The sequence below is a fragment of the Orcinus orca genome, chromosome 9 (genome assembly GCF_937001465.1).
Source record: "Orcinus orca chromosome 9, mOrcOrc1.1, whole genome shotgun sequence".
NCBI lineage: Eukaryota > Metazoa > Chordata > Mammalia > Artiodactyla > Delphinidae > Orcinus > Orcinus orca.
In genome coordinates this window covers 75,018,082-75,042,811 of record NC_064567.1, presented here as the reverse complement: position 1 = coordinate 75,042,811, position 24,730 = coordinate 75,018,082, and the positions used below count along the sequence as shown (strand labels likewise).

The following is a 24,730-nucleotide window of genomic DNA, read 5'->3' as shown; positions in this document are numbered from 1 at the left end:
AAAGATAACCTCTCGGCAATTGAGAAGGGCTGACCAAGAGGTGAGGGAGGACTGGAAAACCAAGGTGAATGGAAGAAATGTTCAAGGACTTTCATGCTTTTGAGGTTTAGTTTAAGAAGTTCTCTACTCTGCCAGGTCACTTAGATAGTCACCCACACCTACTTCTATTAATCCCATTGTTTCAGTTTTCGGATATTGGTCTTTAATCGATCTAGAGTTCACTTCGTACGTAGTGGTAGGTGGGGATCCAATTTTATCTTCATCCACGTAGTAGCAAGATTTCCCAAGACCATCTTCCGAGAACCTCTCTTTTCCCTGGTTTGTTGTAGAGGATGTTTGGGAGCAACTTGGGTGTCTGTCACCTGGGGACCAGGAGAGTCAGATGTAAGGATGGGTGCTCTGGGGTACTAGGCAGCAGGGAGAAGAGAAGCCTAGAAGTCCTCACAGCCGCGTGGACCTTAAGACTGTAGGGGGAACATCACACACAACACACGTATAACTTAAAGACACGTGCATTCACCACTGCCACACCGCCTTTTCACAAAGCCCGAAACAGAGAGTCACCTTAAACATAGAATGCTGGGGTGGGGGAAGATGGGAGTGAGGAAAGTGAACAAGAGAATAAGTAAAATATAAAACAAGGGAACAGACTTATGTGGAGACTAATGAGAATGTGCTTCAAACAGAGGGATAAAGTTAACTCAACTTTCCATCTAGGTTAACATTTTTTTTAAAGTTTTTTAAGTTAATGAGGATCTTGAAAAACCAGATCTGTTTCATGTTGTGACCTGGGGTTTCCTGATCATTTCTGCCTTCTGAGTGAAAACCTGGTGATTTATCCTGCCACAGAAATGAAACTTCCCCCAAGGGGGATGGCAGATCACTTGATGAATGAAAAAATGCCAGAGGTTTTGTCAAGTGTGGGCTAGTGTGAGAAAAGAAGGTAGCAGTGCTGCAGGAAGAACATTCTGGCAGGGCTGTGAGGCTAGAGCAGAGAGAGTCAATGGTCATCCACCCAGGATAACAACAATGGCAATGACAATGATTGTTTTCCATATGTTGGACAATAATTTTTTTTTTTTTTTTTTTTGCGGTACGCAGGCCTCTCACTGTTGTGGCCTCTTCCGCTGCAGAGCACAGGCTCCGGACGCGCAGGCCCAGTGGCCATGGCTCACGGGCCCAGCCGCTATGCAGCACGTGGGATCTTCCCGGACTGGGGCACGAACCCGCGTCCCCTGCATTGGCAGGCGGACTCTCAACCACTGCGCCACCAGGGAAGCCCATGTTGGACAATAATTTAAGTGTTTTACATCCTCACAACAACCCACCAAGGTGAGGAGAGGAGATAATAGGTACTCTAATTGTTCTGATTTTTCAGATGAGGGGACTAAGGCACTGAGAGGTGAAGCAATTTGCCCAAGGTCACACAGTAAGTACTAGAACTGAGATTTGAACCCCTGCAGTCTGGTTCTGGAATCTGCCACTGAACCCTCTTGCTGGGCTGAGGGTTTCACTAGGTGTTATCAGTACCTGATGAAGCTATATCACTGGTACCACTTAACTTATGCTCGTGGAATTAGTGGTTTAACTATAAAAGATTTAACCTTTTAAAATATGGGGGCATTCAGTATTACAGGGGACAATATATAGATTTTTTTGCCATAAAATCTTCTTTCAGGAATATTTGTTCTGTGGTTTTATTTCTCAATAATTTCATATACCACCAATTATTTTTAAGTAAAAAATATTGAGGGTCATATTCTTTGCTGGTGCCACAATATACTGTGAAGTGTTCTTCCTGGGTTTGGATATTGGGAATGACACAGGTGAGAAGGGGCCGTTTTGATGGAGGTACAACTATGACAAATTAACAGGTTAACTGGACCTCTTAATCTCTAATTATATTATTCATAACTGAATCAATGGAAAGGATCCTGGCATGTCTTCATTAGTCTCAAAAACAAATGGTTGCATTTTACACTACCAAACAGATAAAAAATACTGTCAGTGAGCAGAATAAATGAAGAGGAAAGAAAACGATTAGAATAATGTCAGTGAGCTGTAGAAAAGGGAAAGTTAAAGACTTTTGTATTCAGTGCTGTCCAGTGTTAAACTGATCTTTCAGGCCAGTGTTTTGGAGTGTGTTCAAACCACGAAAAAAGAGCAACATTCTTCATTAGCTGGAGATAATAAGAGGCATTTTCAGTGGGATTTAATGCTGGGTAGAGACTGCACCAAGCATGGAAATAACTGAGTCTGAACTCATTGAACTGATTTGTGCTGTTTACTGATGTTCAAAAATAAAAAGACCCCATTGATTCAAGTTTTCTGCCCCCAAATCCTTTCATCAAGTGTGCAAGGAATTGGCATGACACTCAAGGCCAAAAGAGCGACACCATGGAAAAGAGACTCGTAAAGGAAGTGGACTTTTCTGGCAGGAACACGCCACGGCCTGTGAAAGGGAACACTGAATGTCTGTAGGGCCAGGCCAGGGGCCACAGCTGTCAGATGGGGCCTGAGCGGACACATGGCTTCTGCCGAAGGAATCGGGTTTCTGAGAAAGAATTAAGGCTCAGCCGAGGTGCCGGAGGAGAGCTCAGAATGGTGAAAAAGACAGCTGGGGTTGGCACCAGGAGAGCACGCCAGGCCCCCTGAAAGGCAGCAAATAAGGGCCATTGTTCAAGGGCATTCCAGCCCCCAGGGGCTCAACCAGACCTGCTGAGAGGAGGTGGCTGTCCCCCTGTGGGGGCTCACACTGGACTCCAGGACGCACAGAGCTGGAGTTTGCAGGCTTAATCCAACTTTTAAGAGGAGAAGATTATAAAAGTATGCTTTAATAGGGACATCTTTTAGAAATACAGTCCACCCAAAGGGGATACCCTCGTGAGACAAATGAAAGAGACAATTAGGAAACATCAACATAAAGGAGGAAGAGGAGAAACGGGCTTTAAGACAGAATTCTCTCTCTCTACACACCCATCTATATGTATGTATATTTACATTTTAATATGAAAAATTTCAGACATATCTAAGGGCAGAATAGCACAATGATTCCATGTAAAGCTATCACCTGGATCTAGTCATTACTAACATTTTACCGTGTTTTCTTCATATATTTTGATCTATTTCTTTCTTTACCATTATTTTAAAATAAATCCCAGACACTTCCTGCATATTTCTGTATGTATCACTAATAAAAAATCACCTTTTTTTTTTAAAGTTGGAATTGCTTTCACTGGGGTGAGTACCGCTGACCCACCGTGGTCAGGTAAGTGTTCTACCCCAGAAGGCAGCTGAAGCCTGGCGCCTCCACCCACCACCTCCCTGGGTCAGCGGAACATGCAAAGCCCAGTCAGAGGGTAGAGGCAGGGGTGGAAGCCACCAGGACCTGGGGCTGGATGAACAGGAGCGGGTAGCATCGGGCTGGGCCACCTTGGTCAGCACATACTGTCCAGGCAGCGTCACTGGGCCCAGCACAGGGGTTGAGGCTCTCTGGGAGAGGCAGGCAGGCAGCACCCCAGGGTAAAAAGAACATGTTTTGTAACTCCAAATTGTAACAGTTCTAACTTAATAATTCCTTAATATCACTTCATACTTAGGCGACTGTATTGGTTATCTGTTTCTATGTAACAAAAAAATTTAGTGGCTTAAAATAGCACAAATTCATTATTTCCCAGAATCCATGATATGGAGGACCACCTGCATTATTAATTAAACAATAATTATTAATTAAGACAATAGTAATTATTACTAGAGCAAACACACTTCTTTTGTGACAGGTATTGTTTTAAACACTTTACAAAACTTAACTCATTTAAGTCTTCATAGCAACCTTACTTAGGCAAATGCTCTTACTATTCCCATTTTATAGGTGATAAAATTTGAGGCACAGAGATGTTAAGTAACTTTTCCAATGTCACACAGCTAATAAATGATATAGGTATGATATGAACACCAGCAGACTGGGTTCAAGACCCAGACCCAACCCAAGACCCAGAATCTGTGCTTGTACCACTATATTATGCTGCAGCATTTTATTCCCCTGCCTACTATACACCTCTACTATTATATCTAAAAGATACCTTAAAGTTACCGTGTTCAAAACTGAACTCCTGATTTTGTCCCCCAAACCAACTCCTTCCACAGCGTGATGGGTATTGTGGATTTGCTTGCTCTACATCTACCCCAAGCTCCTTCTAAAGTACCTTCCAGGGCTTCCCTGGTGGCGCAGTGGTTAAGAATCTGCCTGCCAATGCAGGGGACATGGGTTCAATCCCTGCTCTGGGAAGATCCCACATGCTGCGGAGCAACTAAGCCTGCATGCCACAACTACTGAGCCTGCGCTCTAGAGCTCACGTGCCACAACTACTGAGCCCTTGCTCCGCAACAAGAGAAGCCACTGCAGTGAGAAGCCCACACACAGCAACGAAGACCCAACACAGCCAAAATAAATAAATAAAAATAAAATAAAGTGCCTTCTAATACTGCAGAGGCTGGAAAGCTAAAAACTACATTGCCCAGACTTTCTTGAAGCTAGAGTTCCAGATGTCAGTTAGGTTTCGACAATCAGTTGCAAGACCTGAATTTGGAACTGATTTTATGAGGAGAGGCAGGGCACATGCATCTCTTTACTAATGAGGAGGAAGTGGTAGAGCTCTGAGGCCTGCAGAAGTCAGGGTGGCTTCCTAGCTTAGCAGAGGCAGCTTGCTGACTCTGACTTGGTCGTGAGACTGAGAGTTTTTCCTAGAAGCTCAGGGTAGAGCCTCTATTGTTACATCATTTTATACTCTGAAATGTCTTTTTCTGCTTCAACTAGAGTGGAATTTTCTGTTAGGGTGTATTCTGTTCTCTGCAGCTGAACCTTGACCGATGATGTAGTCTGCCTTCCCTCAGCAGCAATTCTGTTCTTCCTGGATACGTATGTGTGTCAAAGTTATTTAACTGTACACGTTAAATATGAACAATAATTTATTATTATTTATTACTATTTATTATGCCTCAGTACAGCTATTAAATTAAATATGAAAATGAAAATATGGTCCATTTGAATTAATTTTTATGTATGATGTGAGGTATGGCTCAAAGTTCATCTTTTGCATGTGAATATCCAATTGTTCCAGCACCGTTTGCTGAAAGACTACCCTTTCTCCGCTGAATTGCCTTCAGATATTCGTCAAAAATCAGTTGTCCACCTCTGCTTAAGGACCTGATATTAACCAGCCCTGTGAAGCCACCATGGTGCATCCTAGGGACATTATTGTGGATGCTATTGAAGGCATCACAGGTACACTAGAAACTCCTCTGATCTCAGCACATGGAATGGTTAGCCTTGTCCTGAGCAGCTGTTTGTTTGTGTTCTCTTTTTAGGAAAAATGTCAGGGTCACTATGGGCTCATCACTCATTGTTGCCTTCACGCTGTGAGGAAGCCTAGAGGCCCCTGTGCCACCACCGCTAGAAAGTGCAGAGCCCGTACTGCAAGCATGTTGGTGACAGTCCTCATTCTTGGCTCCATTTTATCTTTCCTGCTCTCACTTTCCCTTTTTTTTTGCGGTTCGCGGGCCTCTCACCATTGTGGCCTCTCCCGTTGCGGAGCACAGGCTCCGGACGCGCAGGCCCAGCGGCCATGGCTCACGGGCCCAGCCGCTCCGCGGCATGTGGGATCTTCCCGGACCGGGGCACGAACCCGTGTCCCCTGCATCGGCAGGTGGACTCTCAACCACTGCACCAACAGGGAAGCTCTCTCACTTTCCTTTTGCCCTAGTTTCCTCATCTACTTGTTTAAAGTTTTATCTTACTGTGAATATTTTTGTAAGTCATCTCATATCCTTTCTAGAATAAAGTTATACCTGAATAAATAAATAACAATTGTTAAAATAAATTAAGTCCTACAAGATCAAGCACCTTCTTCCCATAAAATTCTTATAACCTAAGAAGATTTTTCCAGGACCTACTCACTTGAGCAGTATCATTCACAGGGGCATTCTGGCACAACAGTGAGTGGGGGCAGTCCCTTGGAGTCATGGGATTTGCTCTGCAAGGGCCCGAGCCTGGTGTTGAAATGCCTCCAGGCCAGCAAGTCCTGTGACTCTGAGTCAGCTGCCCAGGGCTCCTGGAGAGAAGATCATTACCTCCCTCTTCGTCTTTCTCAAAAGTAAAACAAATGCCAAAGAACTCACTAGCCACTGAGCAGATAAATGACCGGCATCTTCTCTGATGCCCAAATTCAGCACAATTAGTTCAGCAGGTGGGTTCTGCTTTGCTGCACCAGCTACGCAGGAAACAGGGAGCACAGAAAGCCAGCCACTAAGTTAACTCACCTTGCCTGTGGCAGACTATTTGAAATATAGCAGGAAAAAGGATGGATGAGGGTCAGGTATCACATTATTGAACTCTGATGAAGCACCATAATGTTTCAGGCAGCATGAGAGAGAGAGCAGGGTCTTCTCAACCTCAGTCACCCTTGTACCACCTTCCTGATTTTTGTCATATCTGTGTACTTTTTATTGTAGTTTTTACTTAATATTTATCTTTGGATCTACTAGTGATACTTTAATCTCACCCTAAGCAATAGTACTCATGAATTCAGGAGTTTGATACGCTAGCTATGTTTTTTTCTATCTGTAGAAAAATAATCTACTGTAGCTATAGAAAAGTAATCTATTGTAAAATAAATATTGGAAACCGGTTGAAATTTAAAAATGTGTTCACATACCTCCAAAAGTCATCTCAGGTACCTCCAGAGGTAGACGTGCCACACTCTGGGACAAACCAGAGGAAAACAATCCTGGATCTCATAGGACTGCAGAAAAGTGTTGGCTCCAGTGGGACTTGGGGGATCAGAGAATCTGTTCTTTAAAAGAGTCACATGTGGGACTTCCCTGGTGGTCCCGTGGTTAGGAATCCCCTTTCCAATGCAGAGGACGTGGGTTTGATCCCTGGTATGGGAACAAGATCCCACATGCCTCGGGGCAACTAAGCCCGTGTTCCTCAACTACAGAGCCCACGTGCTCTGGAGCCCACGCCACAACTAGAGAGAAGCCCACGCTCCGCAACAAAGAGCCCGCGTGCCACAAGTAAGACCCGACACAGCCAAAATAAATAAATAAATTTTTAAAAAGGAAGGAAATTAAAAAAAAGGGTCATATGTACATATGTGCATTATTATAGACTGAGACATTGAATACCATAAATGTAATTCACCACCCCCAAAATTAATCAAGTCAGCAAACATTCGTATATTGATTCACCTTCTTTTTTGTTTGGCCACGCTGCATAGCATGTAGGACTTAGTTCCGCGACCAGGGATCAAACCTGTGCCCCCTACATTAGAAGTGTGGAGTCTTAACCACTGGACAGCCACGGCAGTCCCTTTATTTACCTTCTTAATTAGGTAATGGAAATAGGCCAGCTGGGGTTTCTTCTGCTTCAAGCCTTAGTTATTTTCTTATTTTCTTTTTTTTTTTTTTTAATTTAGTTTCGGCTGCGTTGGGTCTTCGTTGCTGCACATGGGTTTTCTCTAGTTGCAATGAGCAGGGATACTCTTCGTTGCGGTACGCAGCCTTCTCATTGTGCTGGCTTCTCTCGTTGCAGAGCATGGGATCTAGGCATGCAGGCATCAGTAGTTGTGGTACGAGGGCTCAGTAGTTGTGGCTCGTGGGCTCTAGAGCGCAGGCTCAGGAGTTGTGGTGTACGGGCTTAGTTGCTCCGCAGCACGTGGTATCTTCCCGATCCAGGGCTCGAACCCATGTCCCCTGCATTGGCAGGCGGATTCTTAACCACTGCACCACCAGGGAAGCCCGCTTAGTTATTTTCTTACTAGAAATTTTGTTTCAAGTTGAATAACTTTCCTTTTGAGCTCCTCTCTTCTAAATCTTATGAGTAAATGGGAATTAGGGAGCTATGTAGTGATAAAGTATTACTTTCACAGGATAAAGAATCACTCATGTATGCAGATCTAGAAAAAAATTAGGCTTTGGAAAACCAAAATAATCACAAGGCAGGGACTATAACTTGTACACCATTCCTGATTCTGTTTTGAAGCTTCTGATAAAACTGAGTCTTTAAAACAAATGTGTTAACTAATGTCAATAGTGCAGCGTTTGTAACACCCTTTAGAAACAATGCTGGCAGTTGTAAGTTCTCTCTATATTTTATGAGTAGTACTTAAAAAAAATTATTTATTTGGTTGTGCCAGGTCTTTAGTTGTGGCATGTGAACTCTTAGTTGTGCCATATGGGATCTAGTTCCCTGACCGGGGATTGAACCCGGGCCCCCTGCATTGCGAGCACGGAGTCTTAGCCACTGGACCACGAGCGAAGTCCCTATGAGTAGTACTGATACTTATTCATTCAGTTTACTAAGTGCCAGTAAAAGAAAGTTTCGTTTACAAAATATCAGCAAATGTGACCCGAGGGAAGACTGTATTCCAAAGGGGGCTGGGATTTTCCCTGGGAACCCGTGTGGAGTTGCAAGTGCTGAGGGAGAGGGGCAGGGATCCCATCAGAAAGGGCTAGGAGAGAGAATATTTTCAGTCTGTGTTTTCACTCTCTGCTGGGCATTGGGGGAGAAGGAGGACAAAGAAGACTTTTGTTGTAACACGGGAGAATGGGGTTGGTGGTGTTTGGTCACGGCACTGAGCATGTACAGGCACAAGAGAAAAAAATGCAAAAACAATTTTCCGCAAGTCAAGGAAGAGAAAGCTTATTTATCAACAATAAAAGGACAGGAAGGGGCTTTCCTGGTAGCGCAGTGGTTGAGGGTCTGCCTGCCAATGCAGGGGACACGGGTTCATGCCCCGGTCTGGGACGATCCCACATGCCACGAAGCGGCTGGGCCCGTGAGCCATGGCCACTGACCCTGCACGTCCGGAGCCTGTGCTCCGCAACGGGAGATGCTACAACAGTGAGAGGCCCGCGTATCACAAAAGAAAAAAAAAAAAAAAAGGACATGAAGTGTAATCAAGTATTAACTGCAGACAGATCTGGATAGTGTTAGAGCTGAGTTCTAGGACTTCTAAACTGAAGCTAGCCCAGAGAGGTTTGTAAAGACATTATTTTTTAAAAAATCAGGCATCAGAAGCAGAAAGAACACATGACATTCTGAGAGATGCTGCATTTAGTTAACCAGAAGTGCTGATTTATAGCTTCAGAGTGATGGGTTGGCAGGATAAGGGCATTGTGGGACAGGCAAGGCCAGTACCACAAAGCAGGGGATCAAGACAAGGGCTAAGACATCAGGCATTGGTCTGGGGGTGCTGTCATCTCCTTGAGGATGGAGGTTGGAGGGATGTGGTAGAGGCTCTCTCTGCAGCTTGGGTCATAGCAGCTCTTAGACAATGGCAAAAGAAGGCAAATGGGAAATTTAAAGGTTTTTAACAGTTCCTGCGAACTGTTATGGTGGAAACAGAGGCTACAGGGCAGAACAGATTAGGAGAAAGTTGCCTCCCCCTGCACCCCCAGGTCACCCAGAGAAATTAGAAGGCAAATGAGACTTCCATAGAAATTTGAAGCTTTTTTTTCTTCTAATTTTAGGTTAAACTTCATAGAGCTCCTTTCTTGACAGCTGGACTACATTTAGTGAACTGAAGACAGTGAAGACAAAGTCTAGACATTGCAGCCTCCAGTGTCCCCTCCCCCCTTCTCTTCCACATAGTGGTCACAGGAACATACAATGTGACATGTTGGTGGTGTGATGGAAAGATCCTCAAAAACACAAAAAGCACAATTCAGCAGTCATGAGCTCTATGAGTTTGGTGAAGAAAGAACTGTGTGAGTATGAGTGTGTATGTAGGTGGGCAAGGTCTAAGAAAGTGCATCCTGGCATTATTTATGTTAGTAAATTGCTAGAAAAACCCAAATGTCCATTAGCAAAGGAGAGGTTAAATAAATAATGATACATTCATGCAATGGAATACTATGCAGCCATTAAAAAGGAGACCTTTGTATCAGAGTTTGGTCAGGACATCAGAAGAGCCTCTGTGTATTCCATGACTGATCCAGGATGGGCACATAGCCCTGAGCAGAGCCAGAGAGGCTGTGGGAATTTTGCTTGGAATCTTTTTTTCTTCACTGACTTTCAGAGAAGATGTAGTGTCTGGAGCTGTGGCAGGAATGTTGTCAGATGAAAAGGGAGCCTGAAAAGAAGCCTAACTGGTAGTGAGACCTTACCAAGGACAGTTTCAGGCTAATGGCGGGTGGGAGACAAATGGGTTGAAGAGTGAGAGGAGACTGGGCAGAGGAGGGGAGCCACCAAATGAAGCTAACATTTAAAGACACACGGCTGTTACAGGGAGTAGAGAGCTGGAGTGGTGGCAAGAAGATGAGATGGAGAGCATTTTGCATTTGTTTCTCCACCCCCCAAGCAGGGAGGAGATGCTACAGCATGTGTGACATTTATGGGAGACTCGGTGAAGGGGGAGTGGATAACTGGTGGTGTCAGATAGCATGTGTGAAGGGCTGGACTTGGAGTGCAGAAGAGAATGACCAATGTCTTCTTGGATGGCTTCGAATTCTCTGTGAAGTATGAGGAGGGGTCATTCTTTCAGAGAGAAGATAGATTAGGCGACAGTGGAGAACGGCTTAGTTGGGAACAGTGTAATCGAGTATTAACTGCAATCAGGTATTAACCTTTCGGTACTGCCCGAGCCCCCTGGAGGAACTGTGTGGATTTCTGGGCAGTGTCACCGAGATCGTAGATCGTGACTCACAGCGCAGCTGTCTGTAGCACCACTCTGCCCTGCAGGTGTGTTGGTCACAGGAGACAGCCTCCCTGGGTTTCAGGTTGGCCAGGCAAGTACCTGGAGGAAGGGGGTGCAGAAGAGTTGCAGTTACGTATCTTTAAGAGTGATTGACTGATGGGCCATGGGCTCTAAGCTAGATAAGGAAGCATGTGAGGTCAGGAGGTGCCTCAGTCACTTGGGGATAGTTCTCTCTCCCTTAGAGTTTCATTTTCCTCTTCCTTTAGCAGCTTGTTAGAAGCTGCTTGGCCAGTTAGAAGGCTAGGGTTGTTTCTTAAAGCCATCCCTGTCCAATTCTGCCCCCACCAGTGAGCTGCCTGAGGTGGTACTTTCTGCCAAGAAATTTTTTTTTCCTTTCTGTTTTGATGAGATTCTGCTGTTTGGTCAAGCACAAAAACTGGTCTGCAGGGCAGATGGCATCTTCAGAGCAGTTGGGAATCCTGTCTCTCTGGGTCTCTGGATTGTTCTTTTTGTTTTTTGAAGGTAAAAGAAAAGTTTTATTTTTCTTACTGTTAATTGATCTAACAAATATCAGTCTGCTCAAAATAATAATAGCAACAATGTATCTGATTATGTATGCATATGGATGTATTATATATATATACGGATCTCTGGTTTTGATGAAAAAAAGCACATAAGACCTGAGGCAATGTCCACACAGGACTGGTCCAGGGGCTCACTGGAAGGGACTTACGGCAACGCTGCTGGTCAATCTCCCAGTCTTCATGGCTATTATTGCTGTATATTTTCAATGACAAAAAATTCATCATCCATTATCCTTTGAAATGCGAATAGGTTATGTCTTCTGTTTTCAGCACCTACATGGTGGGGAGGAAAGCGGAGAGGGATAAATCAATAAGACTTTTCAAAGAACAATTTAACAAACTCTATTAAAATGAAAAATTTTCAACTCAGCACTTTTGCTTCTTACAAAACACTACCACAATGCAAAGATATATGTTCTAGAATGTCCTAGTGAAGGACTGTGGGCCCATAAATAGGGGCCTGGTTAAGTAAATTAAGCAATGGACACACAGTGGAATACTATATGGACTCTGAAAACAGTGAGGTCAGCCGCTCTCGCCTTTTGAGATGGCCCGCCCCCTGTATGTGGAGCATGTTTCTGCTGGGGCCACTCTCGCCTTTTGGGACAGACCACATTCTGCCCATGGAATGTGTATCTGTGCTTTCAGTTTATTATGGCTCACTCTTGAATTCTTTCCTGTGCGAAGGAAAGAATTGGTGGCCCAACCCAGGGACTCACCTGGGACATGACCAACCTCTTGTGCCCAAGTTTCCTGCAATAACTTTACAAAGGAAGAGGAAGAAGGTGGTCTTTTCTCCCTCTCCACTTTTCCTTTGATTATAAAAATGTAGCCCACTTAGTTCTCGGGGCAGAGCTCTCTTGCTTGCCTGCTTCTATCCTTCATAAGCATCCTATATTAATAGATCTACTTATCTAAAAAAACAAAAAACAGTGAGGTAAATCTATATGTACTGACATGGAAGGTTCTTCAAGACGTTCTGTTCAGTGACAAGATGCAAAATAGTATGATAGCATCGATAATGATAATACCTATCAGAATGTGTATAAAGAATAAAAATGGAAGAAATGCACACAAAAATGTTAAAGACAATGTTATTGGGAACGTGGAGTATAATTTTCACTTTATGTATTTCTATGTGGTCTGAATTCTCTATAGTGAACAAGCATAATTTTAGTGAATAATGGAATTATTGAACATAATTTCTCTCCTACGGATGTTACACTCATTACTGATCACACAATCTCTGGGTGGTGAATATTACCTATTCTACAGATAAGAGGATTAGAAAAGTTAACCTGCCCAAGCTCACATTTAGATCATCTAAAGAGATAATCTTTTCAAACTCTATATCATAAAGTGAATATAGTCTTCCCAGGCTCCGCTTATCTCGCTTTAGAAGCTCACTTCTGGCCCTTTGAGCTATTTCTCCTTCCCATTATGATTTCACTTCCCTCTCAAAACTATTAAAATTCATTTCCTCTGGGAAGTTACCACAGGCTCATGGCTCCTCGTGACTCCATTAACCTTACTCTGTAGAATTTTGATATACTCACTGCAGTGCTTTTGTATATATGTTACCGTTTGAATTTGATTCTATTCTCCTTCATCTTCATCTTTGATGATGAGCTCCTTGATAGACTTGACACTTTGTTTAGAACTTCCCATAATCCTTCAGAGCCTGTTTCCAAACCTCAATAGGTCTTAGGACTGAATCCTTAGTGTAACATTTGCATTTGGTGGGTCCTTAATATTGATGATCAACAATTCCTATAAATCAGGCAAACTTTTTCTTACACAGAACTGTATGTTTTCTCTACTGAATTATGTAAATGTCCCTCAGTTGAATAGCTTCTAAATTAATAGATAATTCCAGTAAAGTCATGTCCTCTTTTGAATTTTTTTTCTTGGTATAGGGGAGATGTGAATCATATAGAGTCAATAGAAGGTTTCCAAATGGAAAAGCTTGACAACCATTGTGATAAAAAAATATCAGTGGCAGAGAATTCCTCTATTTCTCCACTTCAATGCTGACAGGACTAAATGCTGTTTACATTATAAATGACCAAGGAAATAAGACTAGACTTCCAGTTGGTTGATAACATATGGTTGAGAAAAGAGCCTCAAGGTTATCATATTGATTCTAGATTATCTTCCTTGTCTGGTGTAAGTAGAGAGACAAACACATATTCTTACCCAAATAAGTGAATCAAATGTAGTTTCCATTTTGCTCCACAAATATTTGAATGTGTACCTTTAACATTTCATTAGCAGCAAAAATAACATGGTCTACATCCACAGTCAGTTGTTCTTTAGAGTAGTTTTACTCCTTGTACTTCAGTACTTGAATGAATGGAATCTTCAGAGTGGAATATTTAATTCAAGACTTGGAAACAATTTGACAAACTAGTTGATTCATAGTGATCACTTCAGAAATCTAAAAGCTACTCGATAATACAAAATTGAGGGTGGGAAAGAAGGCATTCCTTTTTTTGTTTTTCTAAATTAAACCTTTAAAAATTTGTAAACTTATTTCAAGTACATGGAAAAGTACAGAAAAAATATAATGAATAATTATGTACTCATCACCCATTCTATAAAATTTTACTATTGTCATATTAAGTTTAAATTTTTTAAAAGTCACAGATATAAAGCCCCCTGTATATGCCTCCTAAATCTCATTCTTTTTTTTCCTCACCCTGAACAAGCTCTATTCTGAATTTGGTGCTTATTATTCTCATGCTGTTATTCCTTTACTATGTTTATAAATTCATAAGCAATATATAATATTGTTTTGTGCTTTGCACTTTCAGTGGTATGTTATACAAATCATTCTGCACCTGTGCTTTCTTGGCTGTTTATACATGTAACTCAAGTTGTTGTACAGATGTATCCTATTATACCAAAGTGTATCTGTTATCACGGGCATGGACTTCTGGTTTTTTCCAATGTTTTGCTACTACAAGCAATTCTATTTAAAGTTTTATACATGTCTCCTTTTCCCACATGCAGTAGTTTCTCATATATTCATGTGCATATAATCATCTGGTGAGTCTTGTTAAAATGCAGACTCTGATTTGGTAGGTTTGGGATGGGGCCTGAGATTCTGCATAGTTTCCAGATGGTGTTGATGTTGCTGGTCCTAGGACCACGCTTTGAGGAGCAAGGGCCTTGCAGAGGAGTAAAACTTCTAGGTTGTAGAGGATGATCATCTTCAAAGTTACTAGATCTTGCCAAATGGCTCTCTGGAGTGCTTGCACCAATCCACACTCCTATCAGCAGCTCACCAGAGTCTCCACAATGTTACATCTTCATTAATACTGTTATTGTAAGACTTTGATTTTTGCCCATTTGATGGGCATGAAGTGGTATTTTGTTATATTAATTTACCTTTGATGAGTATTATTGAAGTCAGACCCCATTGAGTTTCTTCTTCTGCAATAATTTTTTTTTTTTTTTGCGGTACGCGGGCCTCTCACTATTGTGGCCTCTCCTGTTGCGCAGCACAGGCTCTGGACGCACAGGCTCAGAGGCCATGGCTCATGGGCCCAGCCGCCCCGCGGCATGTGGGATCTTCCCGGACCGGGGCACGAACCCGCGTCCCCTGCATCGGCAGGCAGACTCTCAACCACTGCGCCACCAGGGAAGCCCTGCAATAATTTTTAACATAAACTAATGTTTTGGGTAAAGAAGATGCCTTCATTCATCTGTTTCATACTTTAAAGCATCCTTGTGCAGCCATGGCCAACATTAAGTCTTGAGACTTTCAGGCTAGAAGAAGGAGGAGCTGCTGAAACGGATGATGTGAAAGTGGAGCTGTCCCAGCTGCATGTCTCCAAAGTGACAGGCAGTGCAGCTTCCAAACTCTATAAGATTCGAGTTGTTTGAAAATCTATTGTCTGTGTTCTCACTGCCATTAACCAGACTCAGAAAGAGAACCTCAGGAAATTCTACAAGGGCAAGAAGTACAAACCCCTGGAACTGCAGCCCAGGAAAATATGTACTATGCACTGCCAGCTCAACAAGCGTGAGGAGAACCTGAAGACCAAGCAGCAGCAATGGAAGTAATGGTTGTGACCACCACCGAAGTACACGGTCGAGACCTGAGCATTGTGGTGTCAACAGAAAACAAACTGGCTAGGAAGAAAAAAAGGAAATACTGAAGGGAGTCCTTCAAGTTAAAGCAGAATGATGATAAAGAGCAACAAAAACCGTACAAAAATATAAAACTCCTTGGTAAAGGTAAACATATAGATAAATTTAGAATTATGTAGTATTGTAAGGTAAGTGCATAAATCACTTTTAAATCTGGTACAGATTTAAGAAAACAAAAGCAAGCATAAAAAGTAATTATAAATTTGTTAATAAATATGCAATGTTACAAGAGATAATTTATGTCTCAATAACATAAAGTGGGTGAGGCAGAACTGTAAAGGAGCAGAGTTTTTATATGTGATTAAAGTTGTTTTCAGTTTAAAACATATTATTATAACTTTAAAATATTTTATGTAATTACAGTGATAAACACAGAGAAATTATAGAATATACACAAAGGGAAATGAGAAGGGAATCAAAATATGTCACTACCAAAAAAATCAGCAAAACGCAAAATAAGGCAGCAGGATGGAGAGAGGGACAAAAAGTTTATAAGATACAGAAAACAAAATGGCAATATAAGTCCTTTCCTGCCTATAATTAATTTATATGTAAATCGATTAAATGTACCAATTAAAAGACACATTGGTTGAATGGATAAAAAACAAGAACCAACTAATATGCTGTCTACAGAGACATGCTATAGGTCTAAAGACACACATAGGCTAAAAGCGAAAGGATGGAAAAAATATTCCATGCAAACAGGAACCTAAAGAGAGCAGAGGTGGCCATACTTAGATAAAATAGACTTTAATACCAAAACTATCATATGAGACAAAGAAGGACATTGCATGATGATAACAGGGTCAATTCACCAGGAAGATATAACAGTTATAATATACATGCACCTAACATTAGAACTCCCTAATATATGAAGCAAACATTGACAGAACTGAAGGGAGAAAAAGACAGCAACACAATAATAGTAGGATACTTCAATATTCCACTTTCAGTTATGGATAGAACAGCCAAACAGAAGATCAATAAGAAAACAGAGGACTTAACACTATAGAATAATTGAACGAAACATATACAGAACACTTCACCCAACAATAGCAGAATACACATTCTTCTCAAGTGCACATGGACATTCTCCAAAGTAGTCCATATGTTAGGTCACAAAACAAGTCTTAGCAAATTTAAGAAGACTGAAATCATACAAAGTATCTCTGGCCACAATGGAATGAAATTAGAAATCCACAGCAGAAGGAAAAAACACAAGTATGTGGAAATTAAACAACATACTCTTAAACAACAAATGGATCAAAGAATAAATCACAAGTGAATTTAGAAAACACTTAGAGACAAATGAAAAATACAACATACCAAAACTTACGGGATGCAGCAAAAGCAGTGATAACAGGGAACTTTATAGAGATAAACACTTGCATTAAAAAGAAGAAAGATCTCAAATCAATAATCTAATTTTATACCTTGAAGAAATAGGAAAAGAACAAACTAAACATAAATTTAGCAGAAGGAAAGAAACAATAAAGATTAAAGGAGAGGTAAATGAAATAAAGAATAGAAAAACAATAGAAAAAATCAATAAATCCAAGAGTTGGTATTATCAATAAAACCAATAAAACCAACTGAATGTTTGTGTCCCCTCACCTAAATTCATATGTTGAAGCCCTGATCACCAAAGTGATGGTATTTGGAGGTGGGGCCTTTGAGAGATAATTAGGTTTAAATTAGGTCATGAGGGTGGGAGCCTCATGATGGGACTAGTGCCCTCGTAAGAAGAGGGAGAGAGAAATCTATTTCTTCATGCACATGCATGACAAAAGGCCACCTTAGTACCCACGAAGAAGGCAGCTATCTGCAAGCTAGGAAAAGGGTTCTCACCGGAACCTGACTATGCTGGCACCCTGACATGGACTTTCAGGCTCCAACACTGTGAGAAATAAAGATCTGTTTTTTAAGCTATCCATTCTATGATGTTTTATTTTGGCAGCCCAAGCAGGCTAAGACATGGTCTTTTAAAAAGATCATCAAAATCGACAAACCCTTATCTAGATTAGCTAAGAAAAAGAGCTAGAAGATTCAAATAACTAAAATTAGAATTGAAAGAGTAGATAGTGGGCTTCCCTGATGGCGCAGTGGTTGGGAGTCCGCCTGCTGATGCAGGGGACGCGCGTTCATGCCCCGGTCCAGGAAGATCCCACATGCCGCGGAGCGGCTGTGCCCGTGAGCCATGGCCGCTGAGCCTGTGCGTCCAGAGTCTGTGCTCCGCAACGGGAGAGGCCACAACAGTGAGAGGCCCGCGTACCGCAAAAAAAAAAAACAAAAAAAAAACACTCAACAAACTGGGAAAAGAAGGAAACTACCTCAACATGATAAAAGCCATATATGAAAAGGCCACAACTAACATCATATTCAACCACGAAAGACTGAGTTTTTCCTTTAAGGTCAGAAACAAGGCGAAGTGGAGCGACTAAGCCCGTGCGCCACAATTACTGAGCCTGTGCTCTACAGCCTGCGAGCCACAACTACTGAGCTGACGTGCCACAACTACTGAAGCCTGCATGCCTAGAGCCTGTGCTCCGCAACAAGAGAAGCCACTACAATGAGAAGCCTGCGCACTGCAATGAAGAGTAGCCCCCGCTCACTGCAACTAGAGAAAGCCCATGCGCAGGAATGAAGACACAACGCAGCCAAAAATTAAAATTAAGTAAATGAATTTTAAGAAAAGCAATTAGGATTAAAAGTGTCCATTAAAAAAAAAAAGAAACAAGGTAAAGATGCCCCCTCTCTCCACTTGTATTCAACTTAGTACCAAGTGTCCTAGCCAGAGCAATTAGAAAAGAAAAAGAAATAAAAGGCACCCAATTCCGAAAGGAAGAAGTAAAATGATCTCTGTTCACAGATTCCATGATCGTATATGTAGAAAACCCTAAAGACTTCATGCACACACACAAAAGAACCCTGTTACAATTAATAAGTAATTTCAGCAAAGTAGCAGGACACAAAATCAACATACAAAAATCAGGTGTATTTCTATACACTAATAATGGCTAATGTGAAAAGAAAATTAAGAAAACAATCACATTTACTATGACATCAAAATGGATAAAATACATAGGGATAAGCTTAACCAAGGAGGTGAAAGACTTGTACACTGAAAACTATAAAACATTGCTAAAAGAAATCAAAGAAGACACAAATAAATGGAGACATCCTGTGCTTATGGTTTGGGAGACTTAATATTGGTAAAATGTGCATATTACATAAAGCGATGTTAAGATTCAATGCAATTCATATAAAAAACCCAATGTCATTTTTTTGCAGAAGTAGAAAAAAAATCCTAAAACTCATACGAAATTTCAAGGTACCCTGAATAGCCAAAATAATCTTGAAAAAGATCAAAGTTGGAGGCCTCACATTTCCTTATTCCAAAACCAGCTACAGTGCAACACCAACTGAGACAGTCTGGTACTGGCATAAAGGCAGATATACAGACCCATGAAACAGAGACTAGAGCCTATAAATAAACCCTTGCCTATATAGCCAAATAACTTTTGGCAAAGATGTCAAAACTACAAAATAGGGAAAGATAGTCTTTTCAACAAATGGTACTAGGAAATCTGTATATTTACATGCAAAAGAATGAAGTTGGACACTTACCTTATACCATGGACCAAAATTAAAATAGGTTAAAGACCTAAATGTATAAAACCACTAGTGGAAAACATAGGAGAAAAGCTTCAGGACATTGGATTTGGCAACGATTTCTTGAATGTGATACCAAAAACACAGACAATAGAAGCAAAAATAGACAAATGGGACTATATCAAACTTCAAAACTTATGTGTGTCAAAGGAAACAATCCACAGAGTGAAAAGGCAATCTGTGGAATGGGTGAAAATATTTGCAAATCATATATATGATAAAGGGTTAACATTCAGAATACATAGGGAATTTCTAAAACTCAACAAGAAAACAAATAACCCTATTAAAAATGGGCAAAGGAGTTCAATAGATAGATAGTGCTCCAAAGAAGATATACAAATGGCCAACAAGCATATGAAAAGATACTCAACAGCACTAATCATAAGAGAAATGCAAATCAAAATCACGAGATATCACCTCACACCTATTAGGAAGGCCACTGTCAAAACAAGAAACTAAGTGTTGGGGTGGATGTGGAGAAACTGAAACGCTGCTGCTGGGAATGTAAAATGGTGTAACTCCTATGAAGGGCAGTGTAAAGGTTTCTCAAAAAACTAAACACAGAGCTGCCATATGATCCAGCAAACCCACTTCTGGGTATATATCCAAAAGAATTCAAAGCAGGATCTTTAAGAGATGTTCATTAAAACATTATTTACAGTAGCCAAGAGGTAGAAGCAACCCAAATTCCATTAACAGCTGAATGGATAATCGAAATGTGGTTCATACAATACATACAATGGAATATTCTGCAAACTTAAAAAAAGAAGAAGATTCGATCACAGTCTACAAGGATGAGCCTCAAGGACGTTATGCTAAGTGAAATAAGCCAGCATAAAAGGACAATTACTGTATGAGTCTACTCATATGAGGTATCTAAAGTAGTCAAATCATAGAAACAGAAAGTAGAAATGTGATTGCCAAGTCCTGGAGAAAGGAGGGAGGGAGAATGAATGTTTAGTGGGTAAACAGTTTCAGGTTGGCAAGATGAAATAGTTCCAGAGATCTGTTGTACAACAATGTGAACGTAGCTTAATGCCGCTGAACTTAAAAATGTTTAAGATGGTAAATTTAATGTTTTTTTTTTAACCACAATAAAAAAACCAAACAAATCTGAGCTATTATTAATTTTAGGTTTTTTCTTCCCATGAATATACACTTTCCCCCAAAACTGGACCATATTGTACATGTTGTTTTATAACAGGTTTTGCCCATTGACTACAGAGTGAAAACTTTCCAAGTTTATTCCCTATTCCTCTAGGTTATTTAGAAAGGCTGTTTAGTATTCCAATATGTGAACCTACCACATTAACCAATTTCCTGTTGTTGGACACTGGATTGAATTATTTTACTCTTATGAACAATACTATGTAGCTAAATCATGTTATGCCTTTTAAATAGTTTTAATATCAGCTTCTCTCTCTCCTTCTAGTCAGCTCTCAGCTGTTACACTTCTCCCCTTCTAATCTGTGATCAGATAATCAACCTAGTTAAATCAGTTTACTTGTAATAAAACCTTATATACGATTCTGTCCCTTGCTCTGAGTCCGAGGTAAAAGGGACAGCTGTTGTAGAAGCTGTGAAGGGAGGCTGTTTATGCTTATTTTGGGTCTACTTTCAGTTCGACCAGCTCTGCTAGAATCGGTTCTTGCCTCATTGAATAAATCCAGACGGTGGAAAAAAAAAAAAAATCCAGATGGTGGCACTTGCTCTCGTGCCTTGTGGTTGCCTTTTCCCTTCCACTCTCTTAGGGTCTTGAAACTCAATCTACCTTTATGCCTGGCCACCACCTCAGTGTTACCTGTTTCTGATTTTCTGAAGCCCTGCTGCCCCTTAGGGCCTGTCTAGGAGTTCCTGGCCTCCTTGGACTCCTGATACCAGTATGCATGCATACTGCTGACTTCTACTTTGTGGACTTCTTTGCTTCAGTTTCTCACACTTTTAAGGAACTCATAGCACCTATTTGTACTTTTTGACAAGTGCACTATCTGACAACTTTGGATCTCATTTGTGTGTGTGTGTGTGTGTGTGTGTGTGAGAGAGAGCACAGAAAATAGACTTCCAACAATTACAACTCCCAAATTGCATATTACTAAGTAGCCTAAATGTAGTTGGATAGGCTAGTTTCCCAAACTTGCCTGAAGGATCTCATGGGTCACTTGGTAAAAAAAAAACACATTCCCAAGCCTAGCCCAATGGATATATTATTTAATCAGTACCCCAGGTGATCCTTACAGTCAGGCAGATTTAGAAACACTGGGCCCTTAATCTGCATCCTCAGAGCTTCCAGGACATTGGGAAGTTCAATTGGGACCCAAGGGAGCCTGGTAAGCCTGTAACCAACCTAATGGTAGCACAGGGTTCATTCCATCAGGGTAGGACAACTCTAGGAGTCAACTGTGTTGAAAAAAACATTGGAAAGTCTTTAGAGCTTACGACCAAAGCAGGAACTTAGGGTCTATTTATCACTTCTATACCAAGGATGGTTTCAAACATACACCCCCTTGAGTAGATTTTATTCTAAATGCTGCGGTTCCACAACTGTTAGTTTGAGTCATACAGTTCTTCAAAAAGTGTAACAGAGAAACTGGATCCCATGAGGATTAAACCCTTTGCATATATGCTAAAATCACGTGGAGTGCATATCTTTTAATAGTTTTTACTTTCACTTAAAAAAATGACTTCAATGCCAGATCTGTGTCAGGAAACTGTTCTCACAGTGCTAGCTGTGTAATTTTTGAGGCTTGAGAAAGGAACACAGAACTCTGACACATATGCTTCAACTCATGACAGGTCTCTGGGTATTTGGATCAACCATATGTAAGATATACAAGATATTACTCCCTCAATCTGAGGACACAGGGAGATCCAAACATGTCTGAGAATTCTAATAGAAACTCTAGAAACAGCTGGTGAATCCTCACCGCTCTACATAAACTATTTGGGGGAAGCAGGGAGAAGATTACTGAAAATTTTAATTTCCTTGTTGGAAATTTCCAAATTTATTATAATAAACATATTTTATAAAAAAGTGTTTTAAGAAATATACCACAAAGGAATAAGAGCATACCATAATAATGTAAATGGAGGCGGAAGAAAGCAGCCTAGATTTGTTCAAAAACTTTTTTCCAGTTATAAGTCCCTTCTCTGTTACTTAAAAAAAAATTCTAGAGAAGATGCATCTTGAATAAAGAGGTATTCGTTAGTTTAAAAAAAATGCTTTTCGGGCTTCCCTGGTGGCACAGTGGTTAAGAATCTGCCTGCCAATGCAAGGGACACAGGTTCGAGCCCTGGTCTAGGAGGATCCCGCATGCCGCGGAGCAACTCAGCCCATGTGCCACAACTACTGAGCCTGAGCTCTAGAGCCCACAAGCCACAACTACTGAGCCCCCATGCCACAGCTACTGAAGCCTGCACGCCTAGATCCCGTGCTCTGCAACAAGAGAAGCCACGGCAATGAGAAGCCCGTGTACCGCAACGAAGACCCAACACAGCCAAAAACAAATAAATAAATAAGAAAATAAATTTATATTAAAAAAAAATGCTTTTCAAAAATGCAGCTAGAAAAACTAGCTTGATCATAAGTATCATTAAACTTGCCAATAATGTTGCTGTTTATAGTTGAAAAAAGCTTCCTAGTCCTTTTTTAATTTTCCTGATTTTCTTTCAATTAAAAAAACAAAGTAATGCATGTACATGGTAAAATATTCAAACAGTTCAAAATGGTATATAAAGTATTTCTCCTAACTCAGACACCAATTCTTTTCCCAGAGGTAATCATTGTTAGCAAGTTTCTTAAATATTCTTCCAGAAATGTTTTATGCAACTACAAAGGATATTTATATACTATTTATTCACAGGAGATCATAATTTCTACTCCTCTTACAATCCATCCACTTGATGGGATAATGTGAGGAAAAAATAGAATTACATAAAAATTAGGCCAAGATAAAAATTAGCCCAGAATTGTTGAAGAAAACTCAAATGGTCCATGAGAGAGCCAAAACTGAGGAGGAAAAAATATGAGGGGAAAATGCTTCTTAGGTCTTAAAAAGTTTTCACCCTTTAAAAATTGTTATTTCTCTCTTTAAGAGAATCTTCTTTAACATGAAGTTTAAAGTCATGCTACTGATGTTTATTTGGTAAGTAGGCTAAACATTTACGCATTTTTTCTCTGCTGGTTCTAGAAATTATCTCCTTCCTTTTAAAAAAAATGTTTAAATGTAAAATTTTAAATGGTAAGAGAGTAAAGTGATGTAGAATAAGAAAAGTACTTTATTCACTGCACCCTGACAGTTTTTTCAGTTCCATTCATAATTATAGCAAAAAAAAAAAAAAAAAAAAATCCGTTGCTGAGTTTTTGTTGTTTTACTTAAATAGTTACACTCAAGAAAATGCTAAATATAAAAACTCCTATTATTGAAAGTTTATACTTCTTATAAATATATATGTATATATATAATATATATGTATGTATATATATATATCTGCCCTTTCATATGAACCACTCAAAACAATTTTAAAAGCTGTTCTTTTCTGTATTTAAAATTACTCGTTTAAATATTTAGAAGTTCCACAGGAGGTGGCTTTAATGGAATTTTTCCCAGAGTAAATTTCTTGGATTGAAATTGTTCCTGTTCTTCTGCTGTTAGTTGATCCCTGGGTGTGAATAATACATTATCTGTTGTGGTGCTGCCATTTGAGAATGAGAGAGAGGTGGATATGCTGCTGTTTCCAAAGGTGTCACTGGATGACTTGGAAAAAGCAGTGTGAGACTGTGAGCCTGGACTACCAAAACCAGCTGAAGAACTGCCGCTTCCAAAGGCTGAGGCCTCTGGAGCGCCAACAGGTCCTGCTGTAGAAGCTGGAAATCCTGAAAATCCGGATGATCCAAAACCAGAAGCTGCAGGGCTTTTAAATGAAAATGAAGCAGCAGATGTGATCTGGGGTTTCCCAAGTCCAAAAGCTGGAGTAGAAGCAGTGATGGCAGAACTGGCGGAGGGTACAGCTCCAAATGCTGGAGTACTCCCAAACACAGAAGGGCTTCCAGAAGGGGCAGTAGCAAATCCAGAGCTTGGTTTAAAACTAAAATTCTGAGCACTAATGCTGCTGTTGTTATTCACTGGAAAACCTACAAAAACCAGAAAAAGAAAAAAAGAAGCTATTAATCAGAAAATGTAGCTATATTACTACTCCCCACCCGCCCTTTTTTTTCTTATTTCTGCCATATTTAGATGATAATTAACTTATTGGAAGGAAGAAGAGAAAAGTGAAAATGAGAAACTAGGACAAACCCACTAAACCCTGTTGTCCTGTCTTTCTGCTACATTGATCTCATTTGCACCATAATTTACACTCAAGGAGGCAGCTCTTGAGAAACCTCAGGGATTAGGGAGTAAACCTTCACTTCACCTGTCCCCTCATCTCATCAGAACTGTCATTTGAGGACAATACTATGCTGTTATATACAGGGACAACAAAGTCCTCAAAGGTGCTGCTACCCTAACTATGTATTCCTATGGAAGTCTTGAAAAACCATTCCTAAAATATACTTCTAAAGCCTGAGCCATAGGGTCTTTCAAAGACCATGCCCATTCTGAATCCCATTTCGCAAATGCTTGA

The 24,730-nt window shown here is 40.7% G+C and overlaps 1 protein-coding gene across 2 annotated transcripts in view; it reads right to left on the bottom strand.

The window, feature by feature from the left end:
- Positions 1–24,730, bottom strand: part of NUP42 (nucleoporin 42) — a 41,761-nt gene that overhangs the window by 3,766 nt on the left and 13,265 nt on the right. Inside the window, exon 7 of one of the 2 annotated variants that reach the window (XM_004263437.4) lies at positions 230–24,239. In XM_004263437.4, coding sequence (XP_004263485.2) covers positions 23,665–24,239 — 575 coding nt within the window. In that variant the 3' untranslated portion in view covers positions 230–23,664. Of the gene's footprint in view, positions 1–229; positions 24,240–24,730 lie in introns of those variants that run through there. The other variant, XM_033440360.2, reaches the window with a different exon arrangement.